At 49.1% G+C, this 16,756-nt stretch overlaps 1 protein-coding gene across 1 annotated transcript; it reads left to right on the forward strand.

The window, feature by feature from the left end:
- Nucleotides 1-3,632: 3,632 nt before the first annotated feature.
- PtA15_16A33 (uncharacterized protein) lies at nt 3,633-5,004 on the forward strand (the record flags this gene model as incomplete). Its single annotated transcript, XM_053164020.1, has 2 exons — nt 3,633-4,499; nt 4,579-5,004. 2 exons carry the CDS (start codon nt 3,633-3,635, stop codon nt 5,002-5,004), a joined length of 1,293 nt encoding a protein of 430 aa, XP_053027683.1.
- Between the last annotated feature and the right edge of the window lie 11,752 nt (nt 5,005-16,756).

Raw genomic sequence — 16,756 nt, forward strand, 5'->3', positions numbered from 1 at the left:
GAGCGTGGCATCCTCCCTGCCATTTGTCTCAATCCTGTAGGGCCAGACATGCGACTTTACACCCGGGGAGTCCTTCGACGAGGATATCTCGAGGAATCCTTGTGGATTCCCCGTAGTGCCCCTGCGCGAGGTTGGACCAGTGGCTGCTGGTCCACACATTCACGTGCTCTCCACCAAGTGGATCACGGGGGCACCTTGTGATGGCCCCAAGGATTCCACGGATGTTTACAGATATGTACCCGTGGAATCCACGTGGCCATGTAGGCGGGCCTGAAAAATTCAGTGGAAGCACAGCTTGTTCAAAAACATCAATCATGGGACTCAAACTCACAACCAGGCTGGGAGCTTGCAGGGCAGTGCCATACAACACCGCCAGCAAACAGCTGACGTAAACCGGATTTTGTTGCACTGATAAAATCCAAACTCAATTTCAAACTCGCGCCCCGGGTGTGTTGTCACCTGCCATTCTCAGTGACAGGTACAAGAGGAAAGCACGACTTCCTCAATGGCCGGTGCTAACCAGTCATCAAGGGGACACACACACTTCCCTTGATGGCCCGTCTGTACCAGCCATAAAGAGGAACACCCTACATTATCTTGTTGGCCGGTCAGTACTGGCCAGCAAGAGTAAGGCACTGTTTGCACTCTCAATGGCCACTAATGACCGGCCATCAAAAGGTGAGAAATATACCCCTTGGTGGCCTGTCAGTACACCGGCCATTGAGACAAAAACACTAAACTCTTGATGGCCCGTACTGGCTGGCCATTGAGAGCAAAACTCTTTTCTTGATGTGTATACACATCACCCTTGATGGCCCGTCAGTACCGGCCATCAAGAGGAACATAATACACTCTTGATGGCCTGAAATGATTAGCCATTGAGAGGACATACACACCTTGCACATTGACCCAACTGGTCATCAAGAGCAAAGCACTGCACTCTTGATGGCCAGTCAGTGCAGGCCATCAAGAGTGTAGTATATTCCTCTTGATGGCCAATACTGACGGGCCATTGAGTGGGGTGTGTATGTCCTCTTGATGGCCGATCAGTCCAGGCCATTGAGAGTGTATTATGTTCCTCTCAATGGCCGGTACTGACGAGCCATCAAGGGTGATGTGTATACACATTGAGAAAAGAGTTTTGCTCTTGATGGCCAGCCAGTACGGGCCATCAAGAGTTTAGTGTTTTCATCTCAATGGGCGGTGTACTGACAGGCCACCAAGGGGTATATGTCTCACCTTTTGATGTCCGGTCAGTAGCGGCCATTGAGAGTGCAAACAGTGCCTTACTCTTGCTGGCCAGTACTGACCGGCCGACAAGATAATGTAGGGTGTTCCTCTTGATGGCCGGTACAGACGGGCCATCAAGGGAGGTGTGTGTCCCCTCAATGACCGGTTAGCACCGGCCATCGAGGGAGTCGTGCTTTCCTCTTGCACCTGCCACTGAGAATGGCAGGTGACAACACACCCGGGACGCGGGTTTGAATTGGAATCTGGATTACGTCAGCGCGACGAAATCCGGATTACGTCACCTGTTTGCTGGCTGTGCAAATCAGCTATTTCACATTATCATGTGTGGCCGCTTTACACAATATCAACCCCCCAAACAATTGTTTGCAATTGGTTTTTTTGTTAAGTTTTTTTTTCAATTTTTTTTCCACCCTTCAAAATCAATTTTTATTGGACTTTCAGAACCTCAGGACCAGCCTGAGATGGTCTTGGCTGGAAGTAAAAAAAAAGAAAATGTTGTGGAACCAACGTGGTCTCCACGCGTGCCAGGAAGGCACATCGTGGAACCAACGGGGAAAAGTGTGAAGCCCATCGGTTCCACGTGGAAAAAAACCGTTTTGTGGAACCAACAAGCTTACCAAGGGGTTACCAAGCCAATCCTTGTCGTTCCATGGATTACCCACCCTTTGTCGGTTCCACGGATGGGCGTGGCAGGAAGTACCCCCGCCGTGTAGAGGCAAGTCCCTCCTTCAGAGGTTGTTACGCTCCCCCAAGGAGGGTACACGGCAGGGGTACTTCCTGCCACACCCGTTTGTGGAACCGACAACAGGAGGGTAATCCGTAGGACCGATGAGGATCGGCTTGGTAACCCCTTGGTAAGCTTGTTGGTTCCACGAAACGCTTTTTTTCCATGTGGAACCAATGGGTTTCACACTTTTCCCCGTCGGTTCCACAATGTGCCTTCCTGGAACGTGTGGAGACCACAACCACGTCAGCTCATTGCTCACGTTGGTTCCACGGCATTTTTTTTTTTTTACTTCCAGCCAAGACAACCTCAGGCTGGTCCTGAGGTTTTGAAAGTCCGACAAAACTTGATTTTGAAGAGAGGAAAAAAAAACTTGAAAAAAAAACTTAAGAAAAAAACCTATCACAAACCATTGTTTGGGGGGTTGATCACGTGTAAAGAAGCGCGGTAGTACAGGAATGTGAAATGGCTGCATTGTGTGGCACTCCCTCTCACCCAGGCTCCCTGCCCTCATTGTGAGTTTGAGTCCCACTGGTGACAGTTTTTAATGGGCCACTCCCGCTAAATTTTTCAGGCCCGCCTACGTGGCCACGTGGATTCCACGGGTACACATCTGTAAATATCCGTGGAATCCTTGGGGCCATCACAAGGTGCCCCCGTGATCCACTTGGTGTAGATCACGTGAACGTGTGGACCAGCAGCCGCTGGTCCAACCTTGCGCAGGGGCACTACAGGGAATCCACAAGGATTCCTCGAGATATCCTTGTCAAAGGACTCCCCGGGTGTACGCTTGCGTTAAGTTTGCTCCCGCTACAAACTTAGCACAAGTCCCTTGCCTACCGGGGGGCAGGGGCGCAAAGCGCCTCTCACGAAGTGCAACCTCCCGTCAGGGAGGGACTTGCGTGCAATCCACAATTCCTGGCGTGAGAGCCCCGCGTGCAGTTGGTGTTTTTTGCAGGTGGCCAACTTTGTGCCCCCAAATCCCCCACTTCCCAGAGGGCATGTTGCCCGCCTCTTGAACCGGTGAAAGACCTGCATCTCCTCTTCAAATTGGTGGTGGGCATGCCACCATTGCCCTCCTCCCATGAGCTGGAGATTGGCTCAAAGGAGCTCACTTTCCAAGAATCCTTTGAGATGACTAATAGAGTTGTACAGTTCTGTACAGTAAATCTCACTCCCTACACGGCCACTTTTCCTCCATGATTGGAAATTTCAACCGGGAAGATCAGGCATTATATCAGCAGCTACAAGGCCCAAATTGCATCAGAAGAAGCGCACTCCCAAGCACTTCTTAAGTCCAGAAGGGCAACCTCAACGGGCCAATGGTTGATGTTTAAAAATGAAAAGAGTGAAAAAAAGCCTGATACAGGCTGATATTCCTGGGGCTCTCAGGCCAGATACAGGTTTTTGCAGGTAAGCCTCTCTGTGAGACAGAGACCCTGCGGGGCTGCCCCTTCGGGCTCTCACAGTGAGGCTTTGTTAAGCTCGCTCCCGCTAGCGCTCCCGGTAACAAACATCAGTGCGTTGTTTCCCGGCCCTCCGGTTTGCCTTCCCCCGGGGGAGCCTGTGGGTGGAAACGGGGCCCTGTGGGTTAGGGTTCCAGCACTCTCGACACCCCCACCTGCGCATCTCCAACCAGCCCCATCCATCTTCAGTCATGCCGCCCACCAAGTCAAAGTCAAAGTACTCACGAACAGACCCGAGTGTCATTGCCTCATCGGTCTTCGAGGTCGACACCAGCGGCTCAGCTGCCATCCGACACTCCGTCCTCCATGGCGCATTTGCTTCGAGGGCTCGCAAGGGTGTCCAACGCACCTTACGAGTCGACCAGATCCTCAGCGAGACGGCTAGTCATGGACCTCCGCCTGTTGCCGGTCGAGTTCGTGGTGCTACTCGTGACGTGGCTAAGGCGAAGTTCCTGACGGCAACTGAGAAGAAGCGGCTCGAGCAGATGGTCATCCGAAGGAAACACGATAGCGGAATCAACAGCATCGATCCCGTCAAGCGTAATGGCACGGCTGTTGCCGTCAAACCGCCTCAAGCCCCTGAGCAAGATATCTGGACTGCCCCTCCTTCAAAGCCTACCACCCCTACCATCACTACCAAGACCGTAACCCCCATCAAGCCCCCATCTAGTCTCAAGCCCAACGAAACCTTAACCGAAGTCGTTAACTCCGTCCCTGCCTCCGGCCTAATGCCTATCCCCCTCCCCCATCCTGGCCAGAGTTATAACCCGGCTTTGAGCGACCACCAAGCCATCCTTCGACAGACGCTGGAAAAACTCGAAGAAGAACAGCAGGAAGTTGACCGAGCCTTAGAAGTCAAGCAGCGTGTCAACAAGGGACTGAAACTCACTCAGGCCAAATCCCCCTGGGAGATCTGTGAGGAAGCTGTTGGCGATGGCGAATCTGATGGCGAACAGCCTAACCCTGCCGAAGGCTCGTCTCCCAAAGCCACCAAGAAGAAAATACCAAAAAAGAAAACTAAGGCTCAACGTCGAAGACAGGAAAAGGAACGAGAGCTGGTGAGAGTATCTTTCATTCCGATTGGGTCAGATGCAATCATTGACCTTGTTTTCTACTCCTGATGAATTTAATCTACAGATGCGAATGCACATTCTACGGAAAGAGGCTAAACGAGTGGCGCATACGTTACACGAGCTACCGAAGTTAGTCCGAGGCTTGACTGTGGCCGAACGAGAAGCTCGACAGGCCAGGATGGAACGGAAAGCTAAGCGGGCGGCTCTGGTGGCCGAGTACGGACTACGGGCGGTGCGAGGAGGGAAGCCGAAAGGACTGCAGTCGGTCGAGGACCGTCACGAGTATCAGCTCACCGAGGACCTTACCGAATCCGGACTCAGAGGGCTCAAACCCGAGGGCAACCTTTGGAGAGACTGGGCTCAATCTAATACTCGAAGAGGCAAACTCGACTCAAGACCTAAGATTGGCTTGGTTAAAGGCCAACGGTTCCAGAAGGGTCGAATGTTTAAAGAGGTCGAAAAACACGCGTGGAAAAACTTCGAAGCCTGATCTGCTCCAGGACCCTGGAAAGCAAAAGCAAGGGCCTGTGCTACAAAGCCTACAGTTTTGCAAAATTCCCCCTTTTCTTGTCCTCTACAAAAAATTGAAAACAATAGTAGGGTTCAATTGTTGAAATTCTTCACTGTTGGGCTCAAGAATGCCTTCTAGTGATTTTCAGCTTGATTTTCAAGAAGTATTGAGGGAGATAGAATTGGGAAAATTGAATTTTGATGTTATGTTACCGGGAGCGCAGCGGGAGGTGGGTGGAGTCCATGGAACCGTCCAGCCCCTCCCTGTACGCGCTAGCCAAAGACACGCAAGTGGCTTGGAAGGCAATTCTGTTAAATCACATGCCTCGCCGGCGGAGTTAACGGCGTACAGGTCTAGGGGAGGTTGACCACCTCTTGGCTAGAGAAACAGGGTCCGAGAAGCCCTAGAGCTTCCTCCCCTCCTCTCCGCTCCCCCACTCCCTCACTTCCTCCTCTCCAAGTTCCCATTTGCGAACAGCACCCTTCCTTCGCATCACGTTCCCTCAATTTCCTGGATCAGATACTTTTCGCGTATAACGCGTCCTTAAAACCTTGAAATCACGTTCTAAAATCCTAAATCCGATCCAACTCTATCCCCATAATCTACCTCCAACCCTCAACACACATACCAACCTTAATTCAATCTTCCCCAGACCTCTCAACCCAAACTTAGAAAGTTGCAAAATGTCCGGACTGAAAATCCAAGACACAACAAACTCCGTTAAAGCCGCAGCCCAACAAACCGCCTTAGAGGCAGGTGAGGAAAGCCAAATGGCTCAACAACCCATCACGCAAACCCAAGAACCAGACGCAGATGGGAGCCAACCGGCCCCATTGTCACAGGTCCCAGGTCCAAACCCCAAACCACCCAAGACGTCGAAGTCGGTGAAGACCACTAAACCCACGACCAGGGCAGCAGCAAAGATTAACTCAACCGCACCCAGAGCCAAGCCAACCCCAGATGAGCATCCAAAGGAACCCCTCAAGGATCCGGAAATCACTGAGATACTTGAGATGACTTGTGGTAAGCACAGGGTAGATTTGAGAGAGGAAGCAATACTAACATCGGCCTAATCCTAAACCCAATAGAGCCAACCATTGCCGAGAAAGACTCCCCAACCGCCGTAGACGACGGAAGTCAAAACGCAAAAGCAGACCGCAAAACTCGAGCAATCCTGATGACAAAGATCGTCCAAGCCGAGAAAGCCGGGGACGACGTGAAGGTAGAACGGTACATGAAAATGTACGAATCCGTTCTAGCAGATCAAAAGTCAACTACCCAGGAACCAGCTCGCCAAGAAAACCCCATCATTTTTGAAGCTCCAGTCATCCCCCAGAAGAGACCAGCAGCCCTTGGTGAGACAACCCAAGTACGGAACGTCAAATTCATAGCAGGCCAATCCAACTCCCATGATGACGGCGGCTTCCCCCCGTATTTCCACAAACTACTCCTAGAATGCAAAGGACCACTCCCCCTCACCATCTTCAACCGATACTGGCAAGAGAAGGCACTCGCCAAACACTCAAAGAACCGGCCAAAGGTTGAAGAGACGGCAGCCGAAAAAGGATTACGCTACCACGGCTTCCCGGTTCCAGACGAGTTTTCTCAAAACTTCTCAGACTGAACCCTCAATCACCGGGTCTTCCATCTGACCAAGATAGGTATCACTACCCTGTTCTTGCGGACTGGATCTTAGCCCACAAAGACCACTGCGACCACCTCCACCGCAAACACGGCTTCATGGTAGCCCTGAGATACGACATTAGGATCCGGAACAATGCTTTCGCCTTCCGAGTCAAAGAGAACGGCGAAGAGTCCTTTTCGGACATATCCCAATTCAAACAAGAAACGGCCGACGAAGCCATTTCCACCTGTCGGGACTTCAACAAGATAGGTCTCCAAGATAACCCTTATGCGATTGGCAACGGCAAGGTCGGAGGCGATCCGCTGTGGTGCTCCATTGGCGTGACAATGCCAAAAAGCACATTGTAGAGGTATTGGGACAGCATAGATACAGCTATCATTCATTATAAGAGGAGGAAGTTATATATAATACAAGCAGTGTATGTGTTGATGGGAGGAATGGATTCATTACAGACGGATGGATGAGGGATAGTGTTAGCACGGATGGAACGGCAGACTAGGATCATGTAGGATGGACGGCGGGATCAGGGATGGAATGGAGGACCTTGACTAGGTAGGATGGCAGGGAGGTGGAAGGATGTTATCAATAGAAGAGGTGGAAGGTATTGGAAGCACAGGTCTCAACCAGGAATGGAAGGGAGGATGGTGTGGTGTATCAAGTAAGGCAGTGTTATAAGGGTATATTACTTGCATAAGGGTATATTATCTTTATAAGGGTGGTATATTACTTTATGAGGGTCTAGGATTCAGTATGATGGGATATGGATGCAAGTATTAATTAGGGAGGAGGAAGAAGGAAGGATGGAGCAAGGTGGGAGGAGAGGCTTTGACCCCCAATATTCTGGATGGAAGAAGGCAACAGCTGGACATGCAGGCATATGGTAGGTTACAGAATGTTGTTTGGGTCACCTAGCAACACATGATATCATGCAGTGCAGCATATGCAGGCAGATAAGGTGTTCAAGGAGCCTGCCTGCAGAATCAATTACATCATTGTTGGGCAGGCAGTGCAACACATGCATATATTGCTGTGCAACTGATATCCCCTCCTGCAGAATCCATTACCTCATTGTTTGGCAGGCAGTGCAACACATGCATATCTTGCTGTGCAACTGATATCCCCTGTAGCAAAATAGCCCTCACAAGGAGTTCCCCTGGAACTAAATTCCCTCACCCTTCAATATATAAGGAGGCCTCTTTCCCCCCCCTCATCAGATCTTTTCCCCATCAGCCTAGGAAGGTTTGGTCACAGTGGTTAGTTTAGTTACAGTGGTAGTTTAGTGGTAGTTTAGTGGTAATGGTAGTAGTAGTGGTAGTGTTAAGTTTGAGTCAGTAGTAGTAGGAGTAGTCAGGAGCTCTAGTAGTAATTAAAGTGCCTTATCAAGAGATTGTTAAGGAAGAGATTATTACCAACTTCATCAACAACAATTATAGCAACTAGTAGTAGTAGTGTAGCAGAAACCAGGAGCTCTAGTATTGATTAAAGTGCCTGATCAAGAGATTGTTTAAGGAAGTGATCATTACCAACCTTCTCATCAACAACCCATCATCAACAAAAATTGTATCTTACATAATTAATCCCACTGGATTATATTATCCCCCATCATCAGATGTTATAACAGATCTGAAAGAATAGTGATTTGAGGAATCTAGGTCTGATAGAGATTACTATACAAAAGTAAGATCTATCTTGGAATCAGCCACATCTTTATAAATATTGATTACAAGACTCTTAGTTATTTGCATAGTACCATTAGAGGGGCAGGTCTTTCAAACCACCCATAAGTTGTAATAGCCTTTCAACCTATTAGCAATTTATTTCCCCCTCAAAGGATATTTTCACCAAATAATAAAACATTTAGTGTCCCACAAGAGTCCCTACACCGCTCAAAGGCATCCGGCCCTCAAAGGCCAACCGAGCCAACCCCCCAGCCCAACAGAACCCAAGAAAGGCCAAATCAAGCCACAAAGCGACCACAGAGGACAGCTCCTCCACAACGCAAAGCCACACATCCCTTCCCCCCAAACCAGACCACGGTTGAGGCCCCCCAGGGAGCGGATACAAGGGGAACAATTTCAACCCCAACCACACTGGAGGGAGCGTGAGAAATCGCAACCGAGACCAGTAAGTTCCCGTTCCTCTGGCCCTTAAACACCTTCATCCCTCCCTAACATCCCTACGCCTTCGCTCCAGAACGGCCCCATTCTAGATTCCCTCGGAGTCATCACCCAATAACCCTATGAACTCTCAACGACCGCCTCCCGCTGTGAGAACTCCTTTGGGACGGGTGGCAGTTCTGCGAGGGGGAAATACCAGTTATAATATTTCAAAGATGTAAGAAGCTATTACAACTGTTACGGGTGGTTTGAAAGACCTGCCCCTCTATGATACTACACAAGAGTTTTCACAACAAATTTATTTATTGTTGTGGCAAACTAATGATAGAGAAAACTATGTGCAGCAGTCTCTTATCAGACCTAGATCAAACTTGAATTCAGCGGAAAGTGGATTTTGTAAGGGAAATGGAGTTAGAGTGGTTTACAGCAGCCTTGAGTCAGATAATGGAAATGAGCCTAAACGTAAGATATGTTTTATATGGTTTTATATGTTTGTGATATGAAAGTGGAGATAAACTGATACAAAAATTCTGAGAGAACTGATGTTATATGTGAACTATTCAAAGTGTCTTTGCCCTCTTCCTTAACCTTCAGTTAAGAGCGCAATGGGTTAAGATCACTCTGACTTGTTAAGAGCACAAGTGGTGATACTAGCTACCTGACTACTTAGAAATACTCTGAGGCATGAAAGATGTTGATGGGCAACTTGATTGAGATCACACTGCTGGATTTATGTGGATGAGGCTTGTAACTCTGAGTGAGATGTGTGTTCTGGTTAGGATTGCCTGAGTGGCATGCTAAAAACTGAGGAGGGAAAATCTCCTCTTTTTATAGTAAAATGTGAGGGATTTTTGCTGGTGGGGATCCTTGTGAGGGATTTTTGCTGGTGTGACCACTATACAGGTGTCCATGTGGTGATGGTATCCACCTGGCTGTGGTGGTGGTGCCCATATGGTGTCCACGTGGTTGTGGTTGTGGTGTCCATGTGGTGTCCATGTGGTGGTGTCCATGGAGCCTACACAATTATGGAGGTGTCCACAGGTGGAGTCATGCCGTGGTGTGTGGGTGGAGCCAAACAACAATCATGGAGTTGTCCACAGGTGGAACCATGCCGTGGTGTGTGGGTGGAGCCAAACAACAATCATGGAGTTGTCCACAGGTGGAACCATGCCATGGGCAGAGCCAAACCACGCCACTACATACACTATAAATATGTCCTTGAGTCTAATTCTATACTATGTACTATCAAAATATCTCTACAGTATGTAATTATGCTTATGAACACAGTATAATAATAGTAACTTTTGACTGAGTGCAGCTAGCCTAGTGGTTCCAGTGAGTGACTAGGGGTTAAATGACCTGTAGAATCCAATTATGCAATAATACATCTAGAAATATGTCTCCTTCTCAATAGTAAACTGTGAATTTATGTGATTTGATACTTGAAACACATTTGGCACACCACACCGCCCCCACCCTTTTGGTTTCCCTTTTTCTTGTCTCCTTCCATTGTCTCATTTCCATTGCGTTCCAAACACCCCCCCCTCCTCCGCCCATGCTTCACTTGTTAATTCCGAGTAATGAAATCATAAGAGTACAAACCCTAGACATCTCACTAGGGACGTATCACCTGAGCACCCAAGCCACCACAAACCAAGAGAGCCAACAACCTGTGAGACAATAAGCCCGGTAAACCACCCGCAATGGCCAACCCGGGTGACCTGTGAGATGAACATTGGGGAATGGAAGAGAGCCCTAGATCAAGCGGGCCTGACAGAGAAGTACAGCGATGTGATACATGGTTTCAAAGAAGGGTTCCACCAAGGGATCCCGGAGCACAACTTAGGACCTGAGATCCTGTACTACACCCCGCCAAATCACCAAGGCGCCACGTTGGCGAGGGACAAAATTGAAGCTACCATAGCAAAAGAGATTGAAGCGGGAAGAATGTTTGGCCCATTCTCCCATGAACAACTAATGGAGAGATACGACTTCTTCCAAACAAACCCCTTAGGTGCCGCAATAAACGGCGACGGCTCAGTTAGACCAATAAATGATCTATCTTTCCCCCGGAATGACCCCAGAATCCCGTCAGTTAACTCATTCGTCGATAAACTAGACTATATGATGACCTGGGACGACTTCAAAGCAACATCTCGGTTTTTCCGCAGCCAAACCCAACCATTGCTCCTCGCAATCTTTTACTGGGAAAAGGCCTACTGCCAGATCTCAACATCAAAAGACCAATGGCGCTATCTGATGATCAAGGATTTCAACGGTGTAGGGACTCCAAAGGGAATGGATGAGTGGTAATCGAAGTTCCGTTGAGGGGGAGATAAGTTGTGAATAAGATGAAAGCCTATTACAACTTACGGGTGGTTTGAAAGACCTGCCCCTCTGATGGTACTATGCAAATAACCAAGAGTCTTGTAATCAATATTTAAATGGTGTGGCTGATTCCAAAGATAGCTCTTACTTTTGTATAGTAATCTCTATCTGACCTAGATCACTTGCATCAATAGTTGTGGTGAATCTTTTGTAACTTGGTTTAACGTGGTGGGTGAGATAAAGTTTGATTTATGTTGTAAAATTTGTGATGTTAAATTGCTGACACTATGTTGTTGTAATAATCTGCTACAAAGTAAATATATATATATATGGGTTGGATGTTGGTTGTTGGTTGGTTGGTTGTTGGTTCTACTACTGTTCTTAACACACACTAAAGTTCTCTACACTAATCCACTACTAATAACCACAATAAACAGACCTTCCTAGGCTGCTACAAACTAGAAACTAACCACAGTGACCAACCTCTCTAGGCTGATCCTAACTAAACTAACTAACCACTTGTGACCAAACCTCTGTAGGCTGATGGGGAAAAAAGAAAATTATAGTGGGGAGAGGCCCTCCTTTTATGCTGGAGGATGAGGGATTTCTGCTGCAGAAAGCTCCTTGTGAGGGATTTCTGCTGCAGGGGTTCTCACCTACACAGCCTTTCTACACAGCCACAAATACAAACAACACAGCTTTGCTGTGCTAGATACACTTTAAATCCACAGCCAAACATCTATGATATACAAACTAACAAACAAATACACAGCCTTCAGCAGTAGATTCCTTTGAAGGCTGGACCAGATACACCCTATCTCCACCTCCAAACAACGCAGCCTCCTGATAGATACCTTCTAAATCCACCTCCAAACAACACAGCCTCCTAATAGATACCTTCCAACTCCACCTCCAAACAACACAGCCTCCTGATAGAATCTTCCCTGAACAAACAAATACAAAGACTCCAGCCAAAGATGCTGTGCAGCCTGTGTTAGATACCTTCTAACTCCACCTCCAAACAACACAGCCTCCTGATAGAATCTTCCCTGAGCAAACAAATACAAAGACTCCAGCCAAAGATTCTGTGCAGCCTGTGTTAGATACCTTCTAACTCCACCTCCAAAACAAACACAGCCTCCTGATAGAATCTTCCTTGAGCAAGCAGATGTATAGATTGCCACTATCCGTGACCATTCTGGATTCTGGGGGTCTTGGCCTCTCCTCCTCTTCCTCCTGTTCCTTCCTCCCTTCCTTCTTCCTTTGCGCTCCTTCCTTCCGTTCCTGGTTGAGACTATTCCTTACTACAAATCCTTCTTTGGTTCGTATGTGCCTTGACTGTTGATGTGATAATATCTCCTCCTCTTGTATGATGACTGTACTGTCTCCACCCTCTGTTGTATCCTTTTTGGCATTGACACAGGCACAGAACACCACAACGGAGGGATCCTTATTGACACGCGAATCGCCTTTGGCGGAGTAGCAGGTTGCAGGTCTTTTGGTAGGCCCGCGGGTGCATGGAAAGAATTCAACCTCGTCAACATCTTCCGATGGGTAGACGACAATCTTTTTGTCAAGACGGTCCACTCAACAGTCGAGATGGATCAAATTGTAGCAAGATCAAAACAATTAGGCGTTAAAACAAATGCAACCAAATATTCCCCGTTTAAGGAGGAACAGAAGTATATTGGGTTTTTCTGGAACGCCACAAAGAAAACCATCCGTCTCCCGGACGACAAGAAATACCAAAGAGTCCAACAGGTGAAAGCATTCCTCGTCCCCGGCACAGAATTCAACTTTGCACAAGTCAAACAGCTAGCGGGACAATTAAACCACGTTTCTTATATCCTCCCCCAGTTACGGTGTTACCTCAACAGCCTGTACCAATGGATGAACGGATGGATCCACAAACGGACCAACCGGACACTCCCGAAAGACGCCCGGGTTGACCTTGAATACTGGCTGTCGACCCTCCTCCAATACAAAGAAACAAGGATGATCCAAAACCCGGACCCCTTAAAAATTGGGTGGGTGGGTGATGCACCCACCAGCTTCGGAATTGGTGTCCTCATTGGCAAGAGATGGGCCCAATTTCAGCTAGCCCAAGGCTGGGACAAGGGGCCAGACCCAAAAAGAGACATCACATGGCTTGAGACAGTTGCAATCAGACTTGGCCTCCTCATCCTCAAAGAACTCGGAATCCGCCCAGGAAAGACGCTGATTGTCTGGACAGACAACACAACCACTGAGACAGTGATTTGCCAACGGAAGTCCAAACACCCTGCCATCAACAAAGAGTGGAAACTCATTCAGAAGACGCTGGTGGACATGGAGATTGATATTGTCTCCCGACGCGTCACATCTGCGGAAAACGCGGCGGACACCCTATCTCGAGGAGATAGATCAAAACACGATAAGCAATACCAAGTGGCAGTGGTGGTTCCGTGGGATTTAGAATACAGGTTGTTTCAGGTGTAACCCCCGGTTTCCTCCTTCCCTACAGCTTCTCCCTCCGGCTTCGTCCCCCCCCCCTTCCTTTTGTCCTTGTCTTGCTCCTCTCGTGATGTTGTTCCTCTACCTCAGAAATATAAACCCCCATAGTTGCGCTACCTTCCCCCCGGAAGACTAGCCGAGACAACCACCATTCATCATGTCCTCTTCAGACCAACTGGAAAATCTGAAAAACCTAGCCAGGAGAGGGACCCTCCCTTGAGACCTCTCCACCCAGGACAAACATTTCCTCTTAGGCTATCGGTGGAACACCCTGTCGTGCTACAACTCCGCTGTCAAGGAGTACTTTAAATTTGCGGAAAGCACGAACAGGGTGCCCTTCCAGATCCCGATCACCGCCAAAGATGTATACGACTTCTGTTACTGGGCGGGACGCACCTTCGAGAGTCAGGCACCCCACAAGGTCTCTTCAGTAACCCTAGCGAAGTACCTAGCGGGCCTCCAGATGTGGCACACAATGCACGACGCCCCCTAACCGTACGAGACAAAGACCAAAGTCAACACTCTCTTGAAATCCTCTGCTTACATCAATGCCGAGCAATCTGCAAAACCCAAGAAGGAAGCGGTGATGATCAGGCACCTCGTCCTACTCACCTCGGCGTGGATAAACGGTTCAGAGTTCCAGAAAGCAATCCTAGACCTGGTCATAGTCACCTTCTGGGGACTAGCCAGGCTAGGAGAGCTCACCTACAACGACAAGACCGGCCCCCTCCGCGAATCGGCGTCGGTGCTAGTCAGAGATGTGAGCTTCCATACCATCAATCTCAAGAGGAAAGCCACCCTGGCCATCCGGGGAGCCAAGACCGCCAGTCCAGGCGAAACCCAAGAGATCCACCTAGCGGCTAGAAAGATGATGATATGCCCGATACTGGCCCTCAAAAGACGGATCAAGGACGCCGCGAAACAGGACACCTCCCTCTTTGGGTATTGGGATGCCGGGACCAGGGTGCACCTCACCAAACCCGCCGTGTGCTGTGCCTTGACTCAATTCTGGGCCGAGAAAGGGTACTCTGGGATATCAGGACACTCCTTCAGAGTCGGAGGAGCCTCCTTCCTCCTTGAGGCAGGCGTCAATGTCGACGGGATCCGCTGGCTCGGGCGTTGGGACTCTGACTGCTATAAACTCTACATCAGAGAATACTCAAGCAAAGAAAGCGCAGATACCAACAACATCCTCCGAGAACTACAGAGTTGCTGGACCTCCTAATCTTGCCCCTCTTCCGACGGAACCCGCAATCCAATTGTTCCTTTCCTATGCCCCTATTTGGGATAAGAGCAGAATCCACGTAGGCGCCCGGCTCCGCGCACTACCGTGCCGGAGTAATGGGTCTAGCGCCTTCACACACACACCCTCCGGGGGCTTTCTGCTCCGGGAGGATCCGATCCGCTGCCTTCTCCTCCCTCTGGGACTTCTCCTTGTCCTGTCCCCCCTCCCGGGAGACTTGGTCCAAGGAGAAGCGCTACAAGAGCGCAGCACAAAGGATCGGGGAGAAATCCTCCCCCCGACCCACACACGAGAGTCTTGGGAAGTCACTCCCTGACTTCCGGGGCTCTCCCTATGTGAGCAGCTAGTAGTGCCAGCGCTACTAGACAAAGGTGACTTAGTGGCGCCGCGGCTCCTGTGGCGACGCGGCGAAGTCAGAGAGAACCCCTCCAGGGGTTTGAGTGTGGCCCTGTGTGGTCACCCTCCCTCCCAGAAGTGACCTCCCCGCGGCGTCTAGGTAGGAATGGATGCCCTATGGTGCAGGCCCTAAGACAAGGTGTGCTGCTGAAGGGGGGGGGGGGGGGGGGGGGGGGGGGGGGGCAGGGCCCCGAGGGGGCTTTTCTGGTGCACTCTCAGGAATTTCATACATCTTAGTTACTACCCTCCCTTACCCAGGAAAAATTTCATACACTTGAAGTGAATTACAGGCCAAAAAAGCCCATTCATACCATTTTTGTGCCTACCATTCACCAGGGGGGAAATGGTTGCACTCTCCAGAGAGTGCCAGATGGTAACTTCTTTCAGGAAGGCTGCCAGATGTGAGCTGTGCCTCAGGTTTAACTCAGTCATGTGCTAGCTCAATTTCATGTCCAACTGATATCAATCTCTGCTCTAGTCATGCTTGTATAATCTGGTGAGTTAACAACACAACACAAGGCTGTGGAAATTGAGATACTTCCAGGCATATTTTCTTCTGTAACCATCAAACATGCCATCTGTTGCAGCAGTGCAATACATGCTTATTCATAGGGATTACACAAAGTACTCCTTGGCAAGTACACAGCACTCATAGGGTAGTACTTTCAGGCTTACAACAAGTGCTCATCTATGGTGCCGGTGTGGTGGTATAAATGGGTGGGCTGTCAGAGAATGCCCACAAAGCAGCATGGCCGGAAAGCGCAGGCAGCTGAGCTCATCGGAAATCTTGTGCATTCCTGAGAGAGGAGAAAAGCACACGTGCTTGTATGCTGCTGAGGGAACCTTGAATGTACGACCAAACAAAAGCACATTGAAAGTCAACAGGCGGAGACGGGCGCGGACCGGGGGACCAACACGGGTGCGGGGAACTGGGGTTTGAGCCACAGTCTAGACGGAGATCTAGCTGAGAGTCGGAGTAGGACTGCGGCGTTTCAAGTGCACGGACGGACTGGTAGTGGCGCTGTGGTGGTCATACCGGCACAGGCCCTCCAGATTATCAGAATCTTCAAGTCAGCAAGATCAGCAATGTCACCAGCAAGAATTTGACCTCAAGATCCCTCAAGATCCCTTCTCATACTTTCCCACTTCCTCGAGATTCTCAATCCCTCCCAGATTTTTCCTTATGCTCTTTTTCATGTTTCTTGGTCCTAACACATGAGTCATGTGGGTTTTGTTTTGGTTGTTTGTGTTGTTTGTTGTTCTTCTTTGCTCTTTCTGTTCCTTTACTTGGTTTCTTCCTTTCTTATTATGGTTTGTTTCTTGTTTGAGTGTTGTGGTGTTTCTTCTTTTTCTTCTTTTTCCTCTTTTCTTGTTTGATGTTTGTAGTTAGGGATGTGATGACATGTCCTGTGACATGTCACTCCCCAGAGTCCAAGTTCAAGTTCAAACTTGGAGGATGGGGCGGCATGGGACTTGCTCTGATCCAAGAGAATTCTATCACTTTTCTGA

Source organism: Puccinia triticina, chromosome 16A, assembly GCF_026914185.1.
Source record: "Puccinia triticina chromosome 16A, complete sequence".
In the NCBI taxonomy this organism is placed as follows: Eukaryota; Fungi; Basidiomycota; class Pucciniomycetes; order Pucciniales; family Pucciniaceae; genus Puccinia; species Puccinia triticina.